General features: G+C 37.8%; 1 protein-coding gene across 2 annotated transcripts in view; it reads right to left on the reverse strand.

Annotated features, from left to right (window-relative positions):
• Positions 1 to 19,554, reverse strand: part of ITPR3 (inositol 1,4,5-trisphosphate receptor type 3) — a 119,689-nt gene that overhangs the window by 16,234 nt on the left and 83,901 nt on the right. For both annotated transcript variants that reach the window (XM_083360433.1, XM_083360434.1), the window contains 16 exons: positions 18,385 to 18,636; positions 17,602 to 17,727; positions 15,725 to 15,850; positions 14,882 to 15,002; positions 13,625 to 13,809; positions 12,749 to 12,897; positions 12,038 to 12,146; positions 11,577 to 11,667; positions 10,032 to 10,201; positions 8,515 to 8,689; positions 7,305 to 7,492; positions 6,087 to 6,287; positions 5,767 to 5,877; positions 4,554 to 4,649; positions 3,251 to 3,352; positions 2,319 to 2,405 (listed from right to left, as the gene is read on the reverse strand). In XM_083360433.1, the coding sequence (XP_083216559.1) occupies positions 2,319 to 2,405; positions 3,251 to 3,352; positions 4,554 to 4,649; positions 5,767 to 5,877; positions 6,087 to 6,287; positions 7,305 to 7,492; positions 8,515 to 8,689; positions 10,032 to 10,201; positions 11,577 to 11,667; positions 12,038 to 12,146; positions 12,749 to 12,897; positions 13,625 to 13,809; positions 14,882 to 15,002; positions 15,725 to 15,850; positions 17,602 to 17,727; positions 18,385 to 18,636 (2,289 nt within the window). The remainder of the gene's footprint in view (positions 1 to 2,318; positions 2,406 to 3,250; positions 3,353 to 4,553; positions 4,650 to 5,766; positions 5,878 to 6,086; positions 6,288 to 7,304; positions 7,493 to 8,514; positions 8,690 to 10,031; positions 10,202 to 11,576; positions 11,668 to 12,037; positions 12,147 to 12,748; positions 12,898 to 13,624; positions 13,810 to 14,881; positions 15,003 to 15,724; positions 15,851 to 17,601; positions 17,728 to 18,384; positions 18,637 to 19,554) is intronic.

The raw sequence follows: 19,554 nt of genomic DNA on the forward strand, positions 1-19,554 counted from the left end.
TATAATATAATATAATATAATATAATATAATATAATATAATATAATATAATATAATATAATATAATATAATATAATATAATATAATATAATATAATAATATAATATAATAATATAATATAATAATATAATATAATAATAATGGGGTGTGTGTGAAAGCCCTAATAAGCAGGCATATACATAGAATGAAGGCTACTGCTAAGCTTGTAAGCCGCCCTGAGACTTCGGAGAAGGGTGGGATATAAATGGAATTAAAATAAATAAAATAAATAAATAATATCCTTTGACTCTAAGATCCAGACTTTACAGTGCCCTGTGTACGGTCACTCATGCGCTCGTGACCTCTCGCCTTGACTACTGTAATGCTCTCTACATGGGGCTTCCCTTGAAGACCACTCGGAGGCTCCAACTGGTACAGAATGCGGCCGCGAGAGTTGTCTTGGGAGTTTCCCGGTACTCCCATGTTACACCTTTGCTCCGCGAGCTGCATTGATTACCAGTTGTCTTTCGGGTGAGGTTCAAGGTTTTGGTTACGATCTTTAAGTCCTTACATGGCATGGGTCCGGGATACCTCAGGGACCACCTGCTGCCGGCATCAACTCCCCTCCGCCCTGTGCGTTCCCACAGAGAGGGCCTCCTCAGGGTGCCGCCAGTCAGGGAATGCCGACTGGTGGCCCCCAGGGGGAGGGCCTTCTCTGTGGGCGCTCCGGCATTATGGAACCAACTGCCGGTGGAGCTCCGGATGGCATCAGACCTCCGAACTTTCCGTCGTGGCCTGAAGACCCACCTGTTTGAAATAGCTGGTCTGGCCTGACGGGGGATTATGGGTTTTAATTGCTGTTTTAAATTTGTATTACTGTTTTAACTGGGCATGGGTTTAATCTTTTTTAATTTTTGTATTGTCTTTTTTATATATGCCCTGTGAACCGCCCTGAGTCCCTACCAAGGAGAAGGGCGGTATACAAATTAAATAAAACTAAACTAAACTAAACTAACAATAATTCCAAAATATTCATAGAAGGGAGAATTTTATCTAGTGTATCTTTTTAATATTATACTGCACTATAATAGAAGTAAGAGATGAAGCCAGATTGGACACTTCAAGAAAATTAATGTTTTTAGATTTGAGGCTAGGTTTTCAGAACTGCTTTGCCTGTCCACTTTCCTCCAACCACTGGAGAGATAGAACCAATTCTCCTCTCACCTCTTCTTTCCCCTAAATTGCAAGTGCAATTTTATTGTATTATGTTATTATTTGCCTCTGTTGCTAATTGTAGAATTCATAACCTATTTCATACAATGTCCTTCCTGTCTTATTCTCATAATTGAGCTAATCTCTACCTGTTAAAAAAAGTAGACCTCTAACAGATACAAATACATCACATTATATGAAATAGCAAAACCATAGAAACAAGTAAGCATTAAAAAGTATTACAAATTGTCATCTAGCTCGATAAATGATACAATCTTTTAACATCACTATAGTAAAACTGAATATTATCTAAGCTTCACAGCCCTATTTCCCAAAGTCCCTACTTCTTTTTCTATACTGTCTTTTTCTTCAATATACAACTCATTCTGCGATGACGATGATGATGATGATGATGATGAGTGGTCAGTCAACCATATGTTTAGAGTGGATTTGATATTTTTATCCACTTTTTGAGTGCTTCCTAAGTAACTGGGATAGACTGATGTTATTTGAAGATGTTAAAGTATCTTTAAATTTATTGGCTGACTAACTCTGGTGGAATCTAAGGAGTGTACAAACTGGAAAGAAACAAAAACATCTAAAAACATAAAATCAGACAGATGGCCCAAACTTAAATTATAAATAACTAAAATGAAACCAAACAAGAAAATCAACAAAACAGGAGCCTGAAACAAATAATAAACATCAAACCCAGGCCTGACACCAAATCCAGGTTTTCAAAGCTCTCTGGAACCCAGGGAGAGAGGGCACCATCCTGATCTTTGGGGGAATGCTGTTCCAAAGAGTGGGCACTTTTAATCTCAAAAAATTATCTTTCTATTTTCTCACAGAAGGACTATTTGCAAACATTATGATAGTAATAGTCTTTGCTCTCCAGCATAGCATGTTTATGAATGTACTGTAACCATAAGTATCTCAATTGATTGGTGTCTTTGATTCCATCATCAAAAAACAATTAGTTAAAATGATTGAAACAGCTGGACTTCCATCCTCTCCAAATATGGGGGAATGCCAACAGAGTGTTTCTCACAGGGATGGACACACCGTCCAAATAGTATTTCCTAGGCATTTTCCTTTTTAATGGGAACATTCAAGCCATTCATATACCATAGAAGAGATCCCTTCTTCCTCTTCCTCCTGGATCCGTTTCACAGGCTTCAAGAGATGCTGAAGATGCTTGTTGTGTCGAGAAAGCTAAAATATAAAGACAAACAACATGTGCAAATTAACAATGGTATGAGAGTTTGATCGTTGTCTCTATTTTTTTAGATGATTAAAACTTCCTTGAATTAAAACTTAAATTTCCAAACCTTCTACATTACAATGCAATCGACTATGTCAATTTAAAATTCTCTACCTAAAACACGGTCCGCTCAAGTTGTATGGTCTGTTCATTTAAACCATGTCCAATTTAATTGTTAACCTTCCATTGGATTCTAAGGATGGTTTAGGCATGATAATTACAATAGGATAACGATTTTCCCTGGGTAGTTCTCACTGTGGAATGAGTTGTACTTGGAGTTTATATAAACAAATAAATGTCCCAGTTGCTTTTCATTTTTTTTTCTATGCTGTGACAACTACATCTACCTGAATAAGTTACATCACTGTTCTTTGTTGAATAATTAGGATTATTAGATAAGATTCAAATGTAACAGAACATAATGTAATCACACAAAACTATCCAAAAAATCTGTCATAATATGAGTAAGTATTTAGGAAGGGTTATATACTCAACACTTAATGATCAATCACTTGAGGGAACTGAAGGAAAACAAGGACTCCCAACCCTTTTCCTTCTAAAGAAAATTAAATTAAAACATATCTATTGATCGAGATTGAAGTGCTAGTAGCCAAATTGCAAATGAAGCTAAAATTTTCCTATGATGGCTTTAATTAAAAAATTAATTAATCTGTCCAAGCTATTCAGTGTAATAAATGTGGGAGAAAGACCCCTTTCTAATTTATCATACCAAAATACTTACAGCACAACAAGAGAGAGACGGATTTATATTAAGCAATAAATAAATATATGACACCTGTAAAGCCAAAATATAGATGTTGTGTCCAACTTCCCGAGGAGAGACCTCAGAGTTTTCACATTCTTCTTCTTCAAGGTAAGCTGTTTTAATGACATCAACCTGCAAAATAAGGTACAGAAAGTCAAAACTGGGTGAAGAGAGGACTGTACTGTAGTGACTTCATATAAACAAGGTATAACAATGTATGGTAAAGTTGCCATATAAGCACTGACCTACAATTTACTATAGGATTTAATATTATATGATTTCAGTTCATTCTAAATAAAAAAAAATTCTCTTTTAAAAATACTAAAAATTTCAGATGACAGAAATTAGGCTTGATTAGAACTTGCAAAAGTCTTATGGTAGAATTAATGCATTAGCCAATTCCTTATTGCATCCATATGGTTGCCCTTTCCTTTTTAGAGCTGACAAATTCATGTTTTCCAAACTAATCATTTATATACCATTCTGATCCTTACTGAACATTTCCAAATACTTGGAAGATCTTAAGGTAGCACTATTAGTATTTTTTAACTACTAACCAGGGATGTATAAATCAGTCCATATATGATTCATGCAGCTTGACATGTATTATTTAATCATTAATCTGTTTTCTCATAATTACATAATATTCTGATTTTGTAAAAATAAAGAAATAACATCCATATTTTTCATATGTGAATTTTTCTCATAGTATATGATTATTTTCCAAATGTTCACATTTCATATACTCCTTCAAAATATGGATAATAGTATACAATTTTTGAGATAAGAAATATTTTAAAGCAGATATTAATAGACAGCATAAAATATATAGTCACCTATGATGGATTTTTTTAGCATCCCAACTACTTTTAACACCCTTACTCTTGAATTAGCTGAAACAGCATGGTTGCTAAATCTCTTAGATTTTTCAACTGAATTTGTCAATGGGGAAAAAAAAAGACTGACATTATGATTTAAAAAGTTGTCAATGAGAAACCTATCTATCACAATGAAGATCGATATTGAAATACAACAAGAAGCTTTACTTCAGTCTGGTATAATAGATATCTCCAAGAGTGAAAAATTGCCCCCATTTCAATTTTTAGATGCTATCTTTAACCAAACAATTAATAGCAACCATGCAGCTCTAAGAAGTCCAAAAATTGTTAACAACATTGTACACAAAGAAATATGAAATGCTGCTAAGGAATTATATTCCTATTGATTTTTAACTTTTTCAAGAGTCTTCAATGAACTCCAGGTACCTTCTTTTTTAAAAAAAAAATTGCAAAACAGTGAATACTAAAATTCTTAACCCCCTTATCTTCCTTACCAATTCCTGGGGACGGAGGCTGATGAGAATCCGCTCAGCATTCTCACTGTCATGCCTGCTCTCCATCAGGCCTAGCAAAAGTTTGGAGGCATTATCCTGATAAAAAGACAGCAGACATGTATTGAAAGCACGTGGATACTGAAATAATCCACTGTAACCTATTCAGTTTTTTTAAAAAAAATCACCCTTCTTTTAAGGTAATTAAGGTAATTTGTAGTACAAATTCTGAATCAGTACCATAATCTCTTGCCATTGGTCATGGTGGCTGAGATTGTTGGAACTTCAAGTCCAACATGCCTGGAAGGAGCCAGATTGTTCATCCTTACTGTATTTTAGGAGGACGGGTAATTTTCTTTTATTAAGGTAATTTGTAGTACAAATTCTGAATCAGTACCCAAAGGTCAAGTCTAGACAAAATTCCTACAGTAGCCTTTACAGCATACTTCAATGATAGAGCCTGTACCGTACAGGTAATCCTCAACTTACAAGCACAACTGAGCCCCAAATTGCCATTGGCAAGCAAAACCATTGCTAAGTGAGTTTTGGCCCGCTTTATGATCTTTCTCACCACAGTTGTTAGAAGAACCACTGCAGTTGTTAGGTTGGTAAGACAGTTGTTAAGTGAATCTGGCTTCCCCATTGACCTTGCTTGTCAGAAAGTCACCAAAGGTGATCACATGACCCCAGAACACTGCAGCCATGATAAACAGAGGCCAGTTATCAAGTCTGAATTTTGATCACATGACCACGGGGGTGTTGTAATGGCCATGTGAAAAATAGTCATAGGTCGCTTTTTTCAGTGCCGTTGTAACTTTGAATGATCACTACTGTAAACAAACGGCTATTAAGTCAAGGACTACCTGTCTGTGGTCCTTGGTTAAATGCATAGTCTCTCCTGTTAAAAAGGAGTATCAGGGCTGAACGTCATTACCAATCTAAGGAAATAATTCTGCATTATACAGTAGAATGGTCTTTCTTATGTGTTTGCATTAAATATTTTATCTCCTCTTCACACTCACAGCCTGCTTCTAATTTATACCTGGATAAAGGGTATCGATAAATAAGTAAATAAAAAGTGAAACAACTATCTCCATGCTTGACATAAAAAGCTAGTTCTATCTAATCCCATGATTACAGTATACATAGACGTATTCCTTGCTATGTCCTACATCCTTTCCCACCCCATAAATCTATTTCTTGTTGCCCCATTTACCTTCAGCTGAAGAACCAAATCCATTCTATATTTGCAGAGCGGACTGATGTCACTGAGGATCAGGGCTGTGATTATATCGATGCCATTGGACTCATGGGTCACAATGCAGCTCTGTGGATTGATATATGGAGTTATCCAAATGGCTTGCAACTCATTACTGCCTCAAAATCCCCACTCCAGATGGTCAGAAATGACTGAAAACATTAATGTCTTGTCCAGCATCTTGAGCAAGAAATCAAAGCCAGTTCACTCCCCTCCTGGACAATTAATTTGTTTCATAAAGATTCAATGTATTTTATCCACAAGTAGGATCACAATACCTGGTTCTCGTGGCAGGGTCCTTGGCAATATTCTGTCAGTGTCTCCAAAGTCTGAGTAATAAGGGCAACATTGTCCTCATTAATATAGAGCCCCAGTAAACCCAGACGTCCTGTAGTGCTACCGCACATAATATCCAGAAATTGCAGTGTTTCACACACCAAATTGTAGTTGGTTTTATTATTCTGGCAGCGGAGAAAGTTCTGTAAGATATAAAGTAAAACGTTACTATGGAGATTCTCAGTCATCCAGGTCATGGTTGTCCCAAAGGTGCTTTTTCAAGAGGCAACTGGACTTTATTCATTTTTCCTTGAAGACATTTCGCATCTCAGCCAAGAAGCTTTTTCAGTTCTGACTGAATGATGGAGGATGGAAGGATTTATATTCCTTGCAGTCATCTGGTTTTTAGCACTCTTTCTGAGAGCTCTTGAAGGCCACTTGGAGGTTTATCTGTGCCTTCATGGTCACCTAAATAGTGCAAAGGGTGTAGAACCTTCTCGGGACTGCTGAAAGAATTGTATTGTAAATAGGCATTTTTAAAGTGGGAAGAGAGAGAAGATCTCTAGCAAGAAGGAGGGAGCCTAGTGTGATAGATACACTATGAATGATGGGATCCCTTCCTTTCCTAAGCATTGCAAAGATTCTAACCTATTGCATGGATACTCCTTCCATGAAGAAGATATAGGTGGTCTTCGCTTAATGGCAATTTGTTTAGTGACTGTTTCCATTTATGACAGTCTTACAACTATTGCAACATCCTTGGGGTGATGTAATCACAAGTTGGGCGCTAGGCAACCACTGCACATTTACGACCACTGCAGCATCTCATGATCATGTAATCACCATTTGCAGTCTTCCCAGCCAGCTTCTGACAAGCAAAATTAATAGGGAAGCCAGCAGAAGGTCATAAGTCACAGTCCTGTGATATCTTTCTTAACAACGGTGGACAATTCACTTAAACACAATGGACTGCCAGGGCTGCTGTTGCTAAGTGGTGCAGCACATATTTTGCTTATCTACCACTTTGTTCAACTACCACTTCACTTAACGACAGAGTTGCCAGTCCTAATTAGGGTCATTAAGTGAAGACTGCTTGCATTACTTACTGCTCCAATTAATCAACTGGTAATTAGCACGCCTGCTGAAGTTATCAAATCACTGCGGTTACCAAAATTACCTAACCATGATGTAAAGCACCCTTTCCTCTGCAGAACACCTACCTGGAGATCCCGGTTGTGGTTTTCACACAGCAGCTGCAGGAAGCGAAGAATTGGCTCCATGATCAAGACTGACATACTCATTTCATTATTCTGATTTCTGTCTCTTGCATCATGGGCTGAATGGAAGTCTACACCCATTGCATAACGGGATGATGGTGCATTAGGCAACATAAAAGTTGTTACTCTTCCTGCAAACAAGAACTCTGATCATTTGCCAGCATACAGTCTGCTATATTTATCTAAAAATGCTAAACCAAGATGTATCCTGCCCAACTCTTTAGAGGAAGCCCTATCAGCATGCATCCCTCTTTATTCTTCTTCCTGTAAGAAAGCAGGCCTCTTTAAATTGTGTCAACAAGAAACAAAACATTCCTCTGACACTTCAGAAAACATTAAACTATGTAATGCAGAGATACAAGATGTATTTATTCAATGGATTGAGTTTATCCAGAATAAGTATAGGGTTAAGAAGTTTTATGTAGCATTTGAATAAGTCTTCCTTCTTTTTTCTTCTTTTTTTCTTTTAGTTTTTTTTTATATATATATTTAATATTATTAAGGCTTGTTTTATCCTATATAAGCTAGAGAGTGATGGATTTTAGAGTTTATAGTTGTTAGTATATGATTGTTTATGATTGTTTTTTTATATATACCTTGTATTTAGCTCTGGGAAGTCGGGGGGGGAGGGGGGGAGGGGGGAGAGGTAGGGGGGGAGGGAGAAGGGAGGGGGAGGGGGGGGTTTAAAGAAAAATTGTGTGTTAAAACTTTTCAATAAAAAAAAAGATGTATTTATTCATTATCCAAACCCTAATAGGCACTGGGAAATCGAACTCAAAGTGTATCAAGGCTGACAATAATTATACTAGCGGTTATCCACACACACAATAATTAGATGTTATTGTCAGCCTATACTACTAATACAGTCTTTCAAGCAAGCTATGATTTGGTTTTCAGGAACTAAAGATGCTAAACTAGCAACGTCCAAGTAGATCTTACATTTTCTGAATACCTAAAAGAAAAACACTATCAATAAAAAATGGAAAAGAGACTATTCAGGGCAGATACTACTTAAGAGGTTGTTATTGCTCTCCAATTTTGAAATCCAAGGATTAATGGGGCTAAGCAATTCTCAGAGATACTTACAGATTCAGACAGACTTAAGACTTCTCTAGCCAGACTGTCAGATCAAACACGCCTACTTCTCACATACCTTTGCTATTGTGATCAGGAGAATCCTTGTCTTCTCGGGGCTTATTGCCAATATCACTCATATTCACTGTCACGGTGGACTTAACTTCTTGCTGTGCCTTCTTCATCCGGTCATGAACAACTTTGAAGAACTTTTCTGACTTCTTATCACTGGTCATCAAGTTATAGAATGATTTCTTCAGAGAGAGGCAAAAGAGCAAAAGCAGGTGCAATGGTTATATTTTCCCAACGGGTACATCCAAATGTGTTGATTTCACAATTTTAAACATTAGGAGGGCATTTGATACTGGTAATTCTCCACTTTTTCTCAGATCATCACCAAGTGGGCCCATAATTGTTAAGCTCCACACTAATGTTAACATCAAGGCTTCAGTAAATTGAGGCTTTCAGGTAATTATTTTAGTAAGCTAGAAAATGTGCAGACTAAGTTGCCAACTGTGCTAAGTGCAGCATTCCCTAGTAATGAAAAGGGTAGTGCCAGTCATTTTTGGCATATTTATTTTAATTTAATTTTTTTTTATTTTAATTCCATTTATATCCCGCCCTTCTCCGAAGACTCAGGGCGGCTTACAAGCTTAGCAGTAGCCTTCATTCTATGTATATGCCTGCTTATTAGGGCTTTCACACACACCCCAAGCGGCATTATTACAAAGTCAGCTTAATTGCCCCCAACAATCTGGGTCCTCATTTTACCTACCTCGGAAGGAGGGAAGGCTGAGTCAACCTTGAGCCTGGTGGGATGCGAACCTGCACTAATTGCAGGCAGCTGATGTTACTTAAGGAGGCATTAGCCCACTGCTCCACCAAGGCATATGTTGTCAATATTCCACAAACACAATGAAAGCATGTTTCACCCAAGCATTTCTACTCTATTCTAGCTAAGACCTCTGCCACAGAGATTACATTTGTAAGGTAACATCCTATTGCTGGCATATTATCAACCAGGAAGTAACTACAGGACACCGATTTATACTCAGGATGCAGATATGCAGGTCACAATTCACATTATGATGAATTGTCTCTTTGAATAGCAACAGAACATGTATTCCTCCTGGTACTACAACCACGTTGAATTAATATTTGGTGGTCTAGTCCTCACTGTAAAATTTAGCATATAAATAATATTATGTCTCATCATATTTCCTCAGAAAAAGCTGATTTCAAATCTTAGAAGGTGATTCATTATGGAATAGAAAAAGTACTTTATTATCCTTTAAAAACATGTATATGTTTATAATAGATCCAACAGATATTATCAGCAGGACACGCTTTCTTTTCCAAAATAAAAGAGGATGAAATAGAAAATGTTGAATTTGTCCTAGCAAGGCCTAAAGAAGCCAGCAGAGGGAGCAAATGTGGTTTGGGAAAATGAATTATGCAATTAAATTTTTGAAGGATACAATAAAAACATTTGATTAAATGTTGGATAAGCCACTGTATCCCACACTTAGGGAATGGCATTAGAAGTTATTCTGAATTTACAATGCACCAGAACCATAATGGAAAAAGACACAATACCTGTATCTCTGTGTTGCCACCATCAAGCAGTCGAATAGCCAGGCGAATGCTCTCCTGAAAAATCTTTTCATTTTTGGTGTTCATGATAAGGTCAGACACCAGCTTGGTAGCCCCTTCTCTGTCCAGTCGGCATTGCACAGCAGCAATGACTGACCAGTCCTGGTCTTGTCCTATATGCAAACAAACATTAAGGAGAAATGAGGCCATTGAACAAGTTTAAAATATATAACCAAATTAGTAAGGGGAGAAAAGCTGATGTACTAGGTAATGTACCTCCCTTGGATATGCAAACGTTATCTTTCATTACCTCTTCATTTCAGGCAGCATATATAACCAATCAAGCAGAAAAAGTGCAAAACCACTAATACAATTATTAGATATTACATCCCATCTTTATTTATACATATCAAGGTGGTGCACTTAATACTCCCTGTTTTTATTTTCTCTACAAAAACAACCCGGTGAGGTGAATTGTACTGATAATGTCTGACCCAAAATCACCCAGTTAGCTTCTGGGCCTAATGGAGCACTAGAACACACCGTCTCCCGGTTTTTGGGCCTAAGGGAGCAATACAACACACCGTCTCCCTGTTTCTGGGCCTAAGGGAGTACAAGAACACACCGTCTCCCGGTTTCTGGGTCTAAGGGAGCACTAGAACATATACCTCCCAGTTTCTAGTCCAACACCTAAACCAAACTGGCTCTCAGTTAAACTGTATTTGAATTACATTTTGAGCCACCTAAGTAGTAACCTAAAAACAATTTGCATTCATAAAGATTATTCGCAATCATCGCCACTTTAGCTTAAAGTCTGTCCTCTGTGTGATCAAAAGTAGCTCCAACTGTTCCCAGAGTAAGCTTGCAATAGGGGAAATCCTTATGCAGCCCTTTGTATCTCAGCAATACAACATATGTTTTGCACACAAAAGACCCCAAATATAATATTTAACATGCAATGTAAACATGACATAGAAGGATCGATAATCAGAACAAACAGAATTCAATGTATCAGTGATTAAGGTGTGATTAGGACCAAGGATATTTATTTCTTTATTAAATTTATATGCCACCCATCTCACTATTGAGCAACTCTGGATATGTTGATTTAAGTCCATCCTCAGTTATGGAAGCTTACTGAGTGACTTCGGCTAATTACTATCTCTCAGCTCAAGTTAACATACTCTAGTAGAGAAAATTTGTGGAAGAAAGTGCTGTGTCCACCTGCCTGACCTCCTGGAGGAAACATAATAAACATGTTTACTTTTTAAAAAAACACCTTGGAAAGATTATTCAGCATCAGCTGCATTCAGTAAAGTAGCTTTCCTTTGCCAATTGGCAAAAGAAAGCTCATGTCCACATTGGTTGGAAACATGGGGAAGACGCCTGCATCCTGCAGTGGATAGACAATGGCTAGAATGATGAAGATGATGACAGTTAAGTAGCAAAAAAAAACAAAACCCAAAAAACAGTAGTTGAAGATATGTGTACAAGGAACTGAAAGAAGAAATGGGAGAAAACACAATTTAGTACTGATTCACCACTTACCAATACCAGAAGAGTCAACTATTTCCCCTTTGGAGCCAGTTTTTTTGGTCTGCAAGTAATTAGCCAGAAGCATTTTCCTCAATGTGTTGCCCTGGCATTAAAAAAGAAACTTGATTAATCATATGGGGTTTTTTTTCTAAATGTTTTTCTAAAGAATTTGATTCTTGGAAATAAAAGCATGAAGGACAAGCTAATCGAGTGCCTAGAACTTCTGTTTCTGGAGGCATTACATGCAGGAAAGCCACTGTCTAAAGTTTCATTGTTAGATAGATGGTCAGTGTGAAGAAAGGGCATCAGCAGAGCCATGAATCAAATGTGTATCTTGTAAAGTTTTGTATATACTTATTTATCTCAAAGAGCTTTGATTAAATAGAGACTCAAGCATAAGTGTTCAACCAGAAAGCACAGTAAAGAGAATAAATTTCAAATCCAGGTAAAAATAAGCATTCTTAACAACTCACCCTGTCTCCATATTTGTTCCTTTTCAAAAGCATTTGCTGTAGTGTCCTCAATACTTTGATGCAAAGCTTCTCTTCAGTCCCCATCAGGTCTTTAGTATGTTGGATTAACCTAGATGATGAAAAAAAATGAATTCAAACCATAATCCTGCTCACAGAAATTGTCATTCCACCACAGATAAAACTGGCTTTGTTAAGAAATAGTCTGGATTCTTTACTTAAGCGGGCACTAATATAATTGTCTCAGTTCTGTCAAGTCCTAAAATCTATTTACTCCTCTTCCCGGTATATGCCCTGTACTTTTTCTCTGTTCTTCTCATTCCTGTTTTTCAGGAGAAGATTCCTATCATAAATTATGGGATGACATCTGCTCAATATAAAAGTGAAATGGTTATTTAACATAATTTCATGTGATTGCTATAACTGGATCAGTAGGAGCATGCAGCTGAAAGCTCCAATTCAATAAATCGACAAATAGGCCCTAGTTCAGGGGTATCAAACTGCCGGCCCACAGGCCAGATGCATCATGCTGAAACCGCGCTCACCCCATTGCCAGCAATGGAAAAAAGGTCACAATACATTGCAACACATCACATGAGGTTGCGAGTTTGACACCCTTGTCCTAGTTTCACAAAAAAATTATGACCAATAATGACATATGTTAGGAATATTCCTCAAAGTCTACACTTCTCTATAGCTAGAGAGCCTACTTACTTAGAGAGAAAGCCCCCACTTTCACAACGTTGATAGGCCTCAGTCCCTTCCATGAAAAGTAGTTCTGGACAGTGCAGGACATCCACCAGGACTGAGAGTTCAGCTTCAACCAGAGGTTGCAAGCGCTCCTCTAGGGCATTGATAATGTCCTGTAATGGCATAGCATTTTCAGTGCAGAGCTATTATTTATTTGTTCATTCAAACTACTCTTTTGTGAACCTGAAATTACCCAGTAAAACAATATAAAGCTCTCAGAAGTGGCTCTCTCCAAATTAGTGGAAGCAAAACAGGTACACAAAGTAAACCAAAGGATCTAAATTGTATTTATTTATTTAAAACATTGATATGACTATTCAACTCAACCAAGGTATTCTGAAAGACTTAAAACCATGGTTCTCAACTGGTTCTTCACCACAGACCCCCTTTAAATACCTTTTATGGCCATAGACCACCAAGACCTAACTCAAGATTTAAATAATAACATTTCTTCAAGCCTTTGCAGACCCTGTGTGAGCACATTGCAGCCCCCTAGGGATCTGTGGACTACAGATTGAGAACCACTAACTTTAAAAAAAGCAGAAACAAAGCCTAACAATAAAAATGCAAAACTACAATATATATACACTAACACACAACCATAAACAATACAATGATAAAATGTCAATCCAAGCAATAGGAACACCATCAACCAATCAGTGCTCCAGCACACTGAAACCCAAATTCCTGAGGAATATACACAAATTATCCAAGCTTCTGGAGTACAGAAGTACAGAATTTGAGTTACTCCAGAGGATCATTTAAATTCTTCTTTTTGAGTTATGCTTGATTAAGAGACAAGCATATACTGGTCCCTCAAAACCAGTTATGAGTTTGTACCTGCAACTTCTCAATGATGTTCTTGTAGTCCCACTGATTGGTTGTAGCTGAAACCCGAGGGAAAGTACGTGATGCTGTCTTATAGTTGGAAGCATTCCTTTGGGCATTGCTAATCGAACTGCTGTTTAACAAGGAGCTGGCATGGGCATCCAAATCCATGGGTAAGGCAATGGACCGACTTTTAGCTGAAAAAACAAAATATTTATATTGAGGAAAGCATTTTAAGTACAGCACTGACGACAAGGATGATACTGGGTTCAAACAGTAACCTTGGTCATTCCACCAAACTATATAAAATAAAGATCACACCCCAAAAATAAAGATCGTATTATACATGGTGTTAATTACATACTCAGAGAATTCTCACAATTTTTAATCTGTTGTATAATGTAGGAATTTGCAATTCTTTCCTCACTTGTCCTAATTCTGTTGAATCTTCCTGCCACATCTGCAGACATTTTTTTAGAAAAAAAAGTATTAGTAGAAATGAAAGCTGCTTTTTGATCAAAGTTGAGGTAAGTGGGAGAAAGATCACTGAAATCATAACCAGAGAGGAAAGAATTGATCCTTCCTTCCATATCACTGTGATTCTCATCTATCCAAAGATAAATAAAAATAAACTCTCATTGTGGAAAGTTACACAATTAAACACTAAGTTAAACAGCAGTCATGTGAATTTTTCAGTTCCTGTGTTGATCAAAAAAGCAAATCCAAATAGTACATAATCCACAAAACTGTATTATTTAAGGACCGGCAAACCATTTGGTGTGCTTTTCTTATATTTATTTATTGATTAAAATTTATATGCCACCCATTCAAGCAACATTTGATGGCTACACTGCTTGTTAATTTGTTTTATAATGGCAACCATAATATAACTCCCCCTCCCCATTTTACACAGCTGAAATGAAAAGAACTATAACAGGGGTCTCCAACCCATGGTCAATGGACCGGCACCAAGCCGCAGCATGCCAGAAACTAGTCTGCACAAACAAGCAAAGCCCCATTTGCAGGATGCAGGAAGTACATAAAACCACACCCCCTCTGGTCCACGGAAAAACCTCTCTCCACAGAACCAGTCCCTGGTGCCCAAAAGACTGGGGACCTCTGAACAAGGTGAGAATTTGGTGTAAATGAATTAATTCTGTAATCCAAACTGTGTGCCTTTTGAAGCAGCTTCTGCTGGTAGATCTCAGATACATCCTGCATGTCCTGCCCTCCTTCGTTCCAAAGGGATGTTTAGGTATTGCTCCTTACCAACCATAGCCAATGTGCGAATACAAGTTTCCACTGAGCTCTTTTGCTGCTGCTGCAGCCAAGAACAGTCCAGAAGTCTCATGGTAGATTGGAGAAGCTGCACCACAATAGTCTGGTGTGTCTGAAAGGGAGAAGAAACATTTAAGGACCTCTGCTGAAATCCTGCTTTTATTTCCATTGCAGCTCCACCCAGGGTACAGAGATAAAGTCTACCAGACCCACAACTGGAATGCCTACATTGAAAAAATGCAGTTGTGATATGGGACATGACTCAGATCTGAAATAATATTTAGGCAATTAATACTTTGCCCCACTCTGGGACAGTTAACTGGTGGCAATTAATTTGTCCCAATCAAGATATTCTTCTCTATTGGCCTCTCAAAGTCACTAATGGGATTCACAAGAAATGGATGGGAAGAATGGCACAAGGGAAAAGATTAACTCTTTTTGTATTGATCTAATTCGCTAGAGTTACTTAAAAACAACTGAGGTATCCAGTTGTGGATTCACCCTCTCACCCACCCTGTTTTAACATCTAATAACATCTTAAGAGTGACAACTGTTAAACTAGCAGTTTAAGCTGAGTTCAGAATCAACTCAATTAAAAATTATTGTTCTAAAACTAAGATCAAAGATTTTAAAAGTCTCTATATTAGCGAATGCAAAGACTGTTCTACTTCTTGGGTTCTTTTTTCATCAAAAAAGAAACTTATAGCAATGTAGTATTGTTGACAGGTATCATTTCTCAGAGTTATCACGAGTGGCCGCATATTTCAAACAATTATTCTTGCTTACAAAAAGAAATGGAAAATAGATTCAACCATTGTAAGGTTTCAATTGTACCTGTAAGGAAGTGCTATTCTCAGAGAAAGGGGAGCTGAAGAATGCATTGATAGTGTCCAGCACCACCGTCAGCACATATTTCTCCAAGGCAGGATCTGACAAGCGCTTTTCACGTTTCTTGCATACCTGAAGGTGGAATTAAAACAAAATTTGAACAACATTAGACATCTCCTAATTACCAAGGACGCGGTGGCTCAGTGGGTTAGGACGCTGAGCTTGTCGATCAGAAGGTCGGCAGTTTGGTGGGTCGAATCCTGAGTGCCGCGTAACAGAGTGAGCGCCTGTTACTCGTCCCAGCTTCTGCCAACCTAGCAGTTCGAAAGCACGTAAAAATGCAAGTAGAAAAATAGGGACCACTACGGTGGGAAGGTAACAGCGTTCCGTGCGCCTTTGGCATCTAGTCATGCCGGCCACATGACCACGGAGACGTGCTCAGAGAAATGCTGGCTCTTCGGCTTTAAAACGGAGATGAGCACCGGCCGCTAGAGTCGGAAACGACTAGCATGCATGTGCGGGGGAACCTTTACCTTTACCTTTAATTACCATCTAAAAAATCCTGACAGCAGCTCTGTCCTACCATTAGTCCCACGCTGCAGGGGGAGGCTGTGGGTGTGACAGAATTGCCTTTCATGCACCCTAATCATTTGTTGGCAGAGATGAGTTTTTGCAGTTCACAATTTTACAAATCTTAACCGTGGATTAGTTCATTCAATCAGCTGAACAGTTCCGCAGTGCAATGAGTATAGGAGGCAAGAGAAGCTTTTGCCTCCTGCATGGCATCAATCCTCTCTGAAGGCAAACCTTGGCAGAGAGTTCCCAGGGCTGTGCCTTCTACCAAGCAGGAACAAATGTGTGTAATCTGTGATCCTAATAGGACAATATAATAAAACATTACCTTGTTCAAAGAATGGCATTCTGAGCTCTGGCATACTGAACGTATGAAAAACTGTGTTCTTGAACTCAGCATTCCATTATCCAAAAGCAGAGTCAGAAATCCAGAGGGATTTCACAAGCATGATGATGGCAATTGTGTAGGTAGGCTTCAAAATTTAATATTCAAAGGTTTAACTGCATTGGAATAGCTAGTTTTCATGGCTAACCTCTTTGTAAAAGTGTACACATAACCGGAGAGTATTGCTTTGTTTCACTGTAGGAGGAAAACCCATGTTAGCCTGTGGTGGGAGAAAATCAGGACTATGATAGCTCCTTTTTTAGACTACTTTTTAAAAAAAATGCATAAGCTTTCATGAGCCACAACTCACTTCATCATCTCAGGGTACCTAATGGAAAGTATAACCAAAATATTTGGAGTTCAATGGATTATAATGTAGGAGCTTTTTTGCATTTTTACATAAATATAAGAACACTCCTTCTGGCTCAGATAATTACCTACTTAAGTGTGGCCAATTAGATACTTCACAAGCAAGAGATGAGACAAGAGATGAGTGCCTTGCCCTCCACTGTTCCCTGCAACTGGTATCCACTCCCAAAGCTGTAGCTGGTGTCTCCCTTTTTTCTTGCTTTTGGTTAGGGTTAGTTATAATGAATCACAATCTTAATGTTTATGATTATGATTAATGACATTTAGTCCTAATTAATCTTTAGGGATCACTAAGGAATCACTAATGAAAGTGGCTGAATCTATGTGTGTTGATGGGCAACCAAGCACTTTTAGCATTGAATTTCAGAGACCAGTCAGGTGTTATGTAGGAAGCTCTTTTCATTAATTTATTAAACTAGTTCAAGTTTCCCCAGACTGATATCCTTCGCGTATGTTTTGATGGCAGCAATTCGGAGAAAGTAGAGGCATCCATTTATGTAGCTATCTGTTCACATATTTGCAGCCAAAGGATTTTCTCATAAATTTCAACACTTACCCTAGCCATGTCAAGGGTGAAGTTCTCAAACAGTGTCCAGATGTGGTTGCTGGTATAGATCTCCTTCATCTCCACCTCTGTGTCTACATAGCAGTGATTGACAAAATTGACATATGCAATTTTCACCTGAAAGACCAGAGTAAAAGAGGCAAGGATTTAAAGACTGGCATGTTGCAAGAATAGAACCAAAGCTCCTCCACAGTCATCACCTTTTTTTTTTGGAGGGGGATAGCACTTTCCTCTTTATTAGCACCATTTATGCTCTTGAGAAAATTATCTACAACTGTAAAAATCAAAGGAAAAAAAAGGGATTTGACCAAGGAACAGTTCATAAAACCATCGTCAATCTGACACCCTGCTTTTTTCTGAAAGATAACAGGATATGAAGGAAGTAAATCCATTTTATTCTTGTAAAAAGCCCCTGAAGATAAGGCTGAAAAATAATTACAGTACATATTTGTCATGATTCATATATCTCTGGTGACCCCTCTGGTAAGGAAGATACTGGACAACTTAATTGCAGGCTAATCTTACAATACCCTTAAATTCTTCAAAGAGATAGAATTTTGTGAGTCAATAGAGAGATCTTACTATTACATATTTATAGTCTTACGTTCTTATAATTACTGGCTATAAAGTTGCCCAGTAGTAACTGAACAGGACTTTTCTAAACTTGACCAGTCTTTACAGCTCACTGTTTTCTTACTTTGAGCAAACCTAGTTTAATAACTATAAAGCTATTTGTCAGCAATAGATGGCATCTATAGTGCATCCTTCCATTACCTCAGTAATGCAGTCTTCGTGAGTGACTACTCGCACCACATCCTCCAAAGGAAGTAGAGATGTGCACTTGATTTCTGTGTATACATTTTTGCCTTCAGCACAGGCAGCCAGCAAATCCACCAAAGAGATATGGTACATGAGGGGACTGTTCTCCTCTATCCCATCCCGAGCTGCTGTCATCATCTCCAACATGTTGGCTAGGGAGGTCTTGTCATTATAGAACACCACAACATCATCCCCAGCATTGGTAATCTATAGCAAAGGGACAAGGCATCTAAGCAAAAAAAACAATACTGCTGCTTAAATATCTAGTCTTTGGCTCTCTCCAGTCTACTTCTCACGTGCCATATCCTGCTCACTGACTTGAGCTCAATCCCTAGTGATTACATCCATGTTATTGTCTTGGCAGGAATTCACCATTACATCCTTTTAGAATATTCATTCTATTTTTCAATCTAATGTATAGCCCTGAATATTTCTCTGAGGGTAATCCATTCAAATACTAGCCAGGTACAACGATTATTTTCTGTAACATCATAATAGAATTAAAGAGTTTACTCATAATACATAGAGAACAAATCTACTAACGGGAGATATCTTCCTATGCTGAATCTTTTTTTTCCTCCTGTCCCTTATTTTTTAAGACAGTACAGTCTGAAGCTCCTAGAACTAAAATAACCTTGTTTGGCTCCAGGTGCAGTATATCTGTATCCTTCTAGAATATTATTTTCTCCTAAATTCCATTGTATGGGGGCAGTATACAAATACTGTCAAATAAATAAAACTATATCTTGGCATTAAAATATGACAGAATTGTTATGCAACAATTACTCTTCCAATTTGTAGGTTTAAAAAAAATCCCAATACAAATTTATATTTCCTCTGGCAGTGGGAAGAGTAAACCATACCACAAAAAACATTGAATTAGAGGATGGCATTTGAATGGCTATTATACATTACTATACTGCTTAATAGAGGTATCGACAACCTGCTTCCACATCTTTTCCACCACAATCACCATCATCCCTGACCATTGGCTATTCAAGCTGAGATCAAATGAGCCTTCTAGTAAAAATATATGATGAAGATGGTTCCAAAACAGCAAACAAGAATAGAAAGGATGGGAAATGGGTATGAATATTTGAACATCTGGCTGTGGCATCTGTTGCA

The sequence above is a fragment of the Vipera ursinii genome (assembly GCF_947247035.1).
Source record: "Vipera ursinii genome assembly, chromosome: 3".
Taxonomy (NCBI): domain Eukaryota; kingdom Metazoa; phylum Chordata; class Lepidosauria; order Squamata; family Viperidae; genus Vipera; species Vipera ursinii.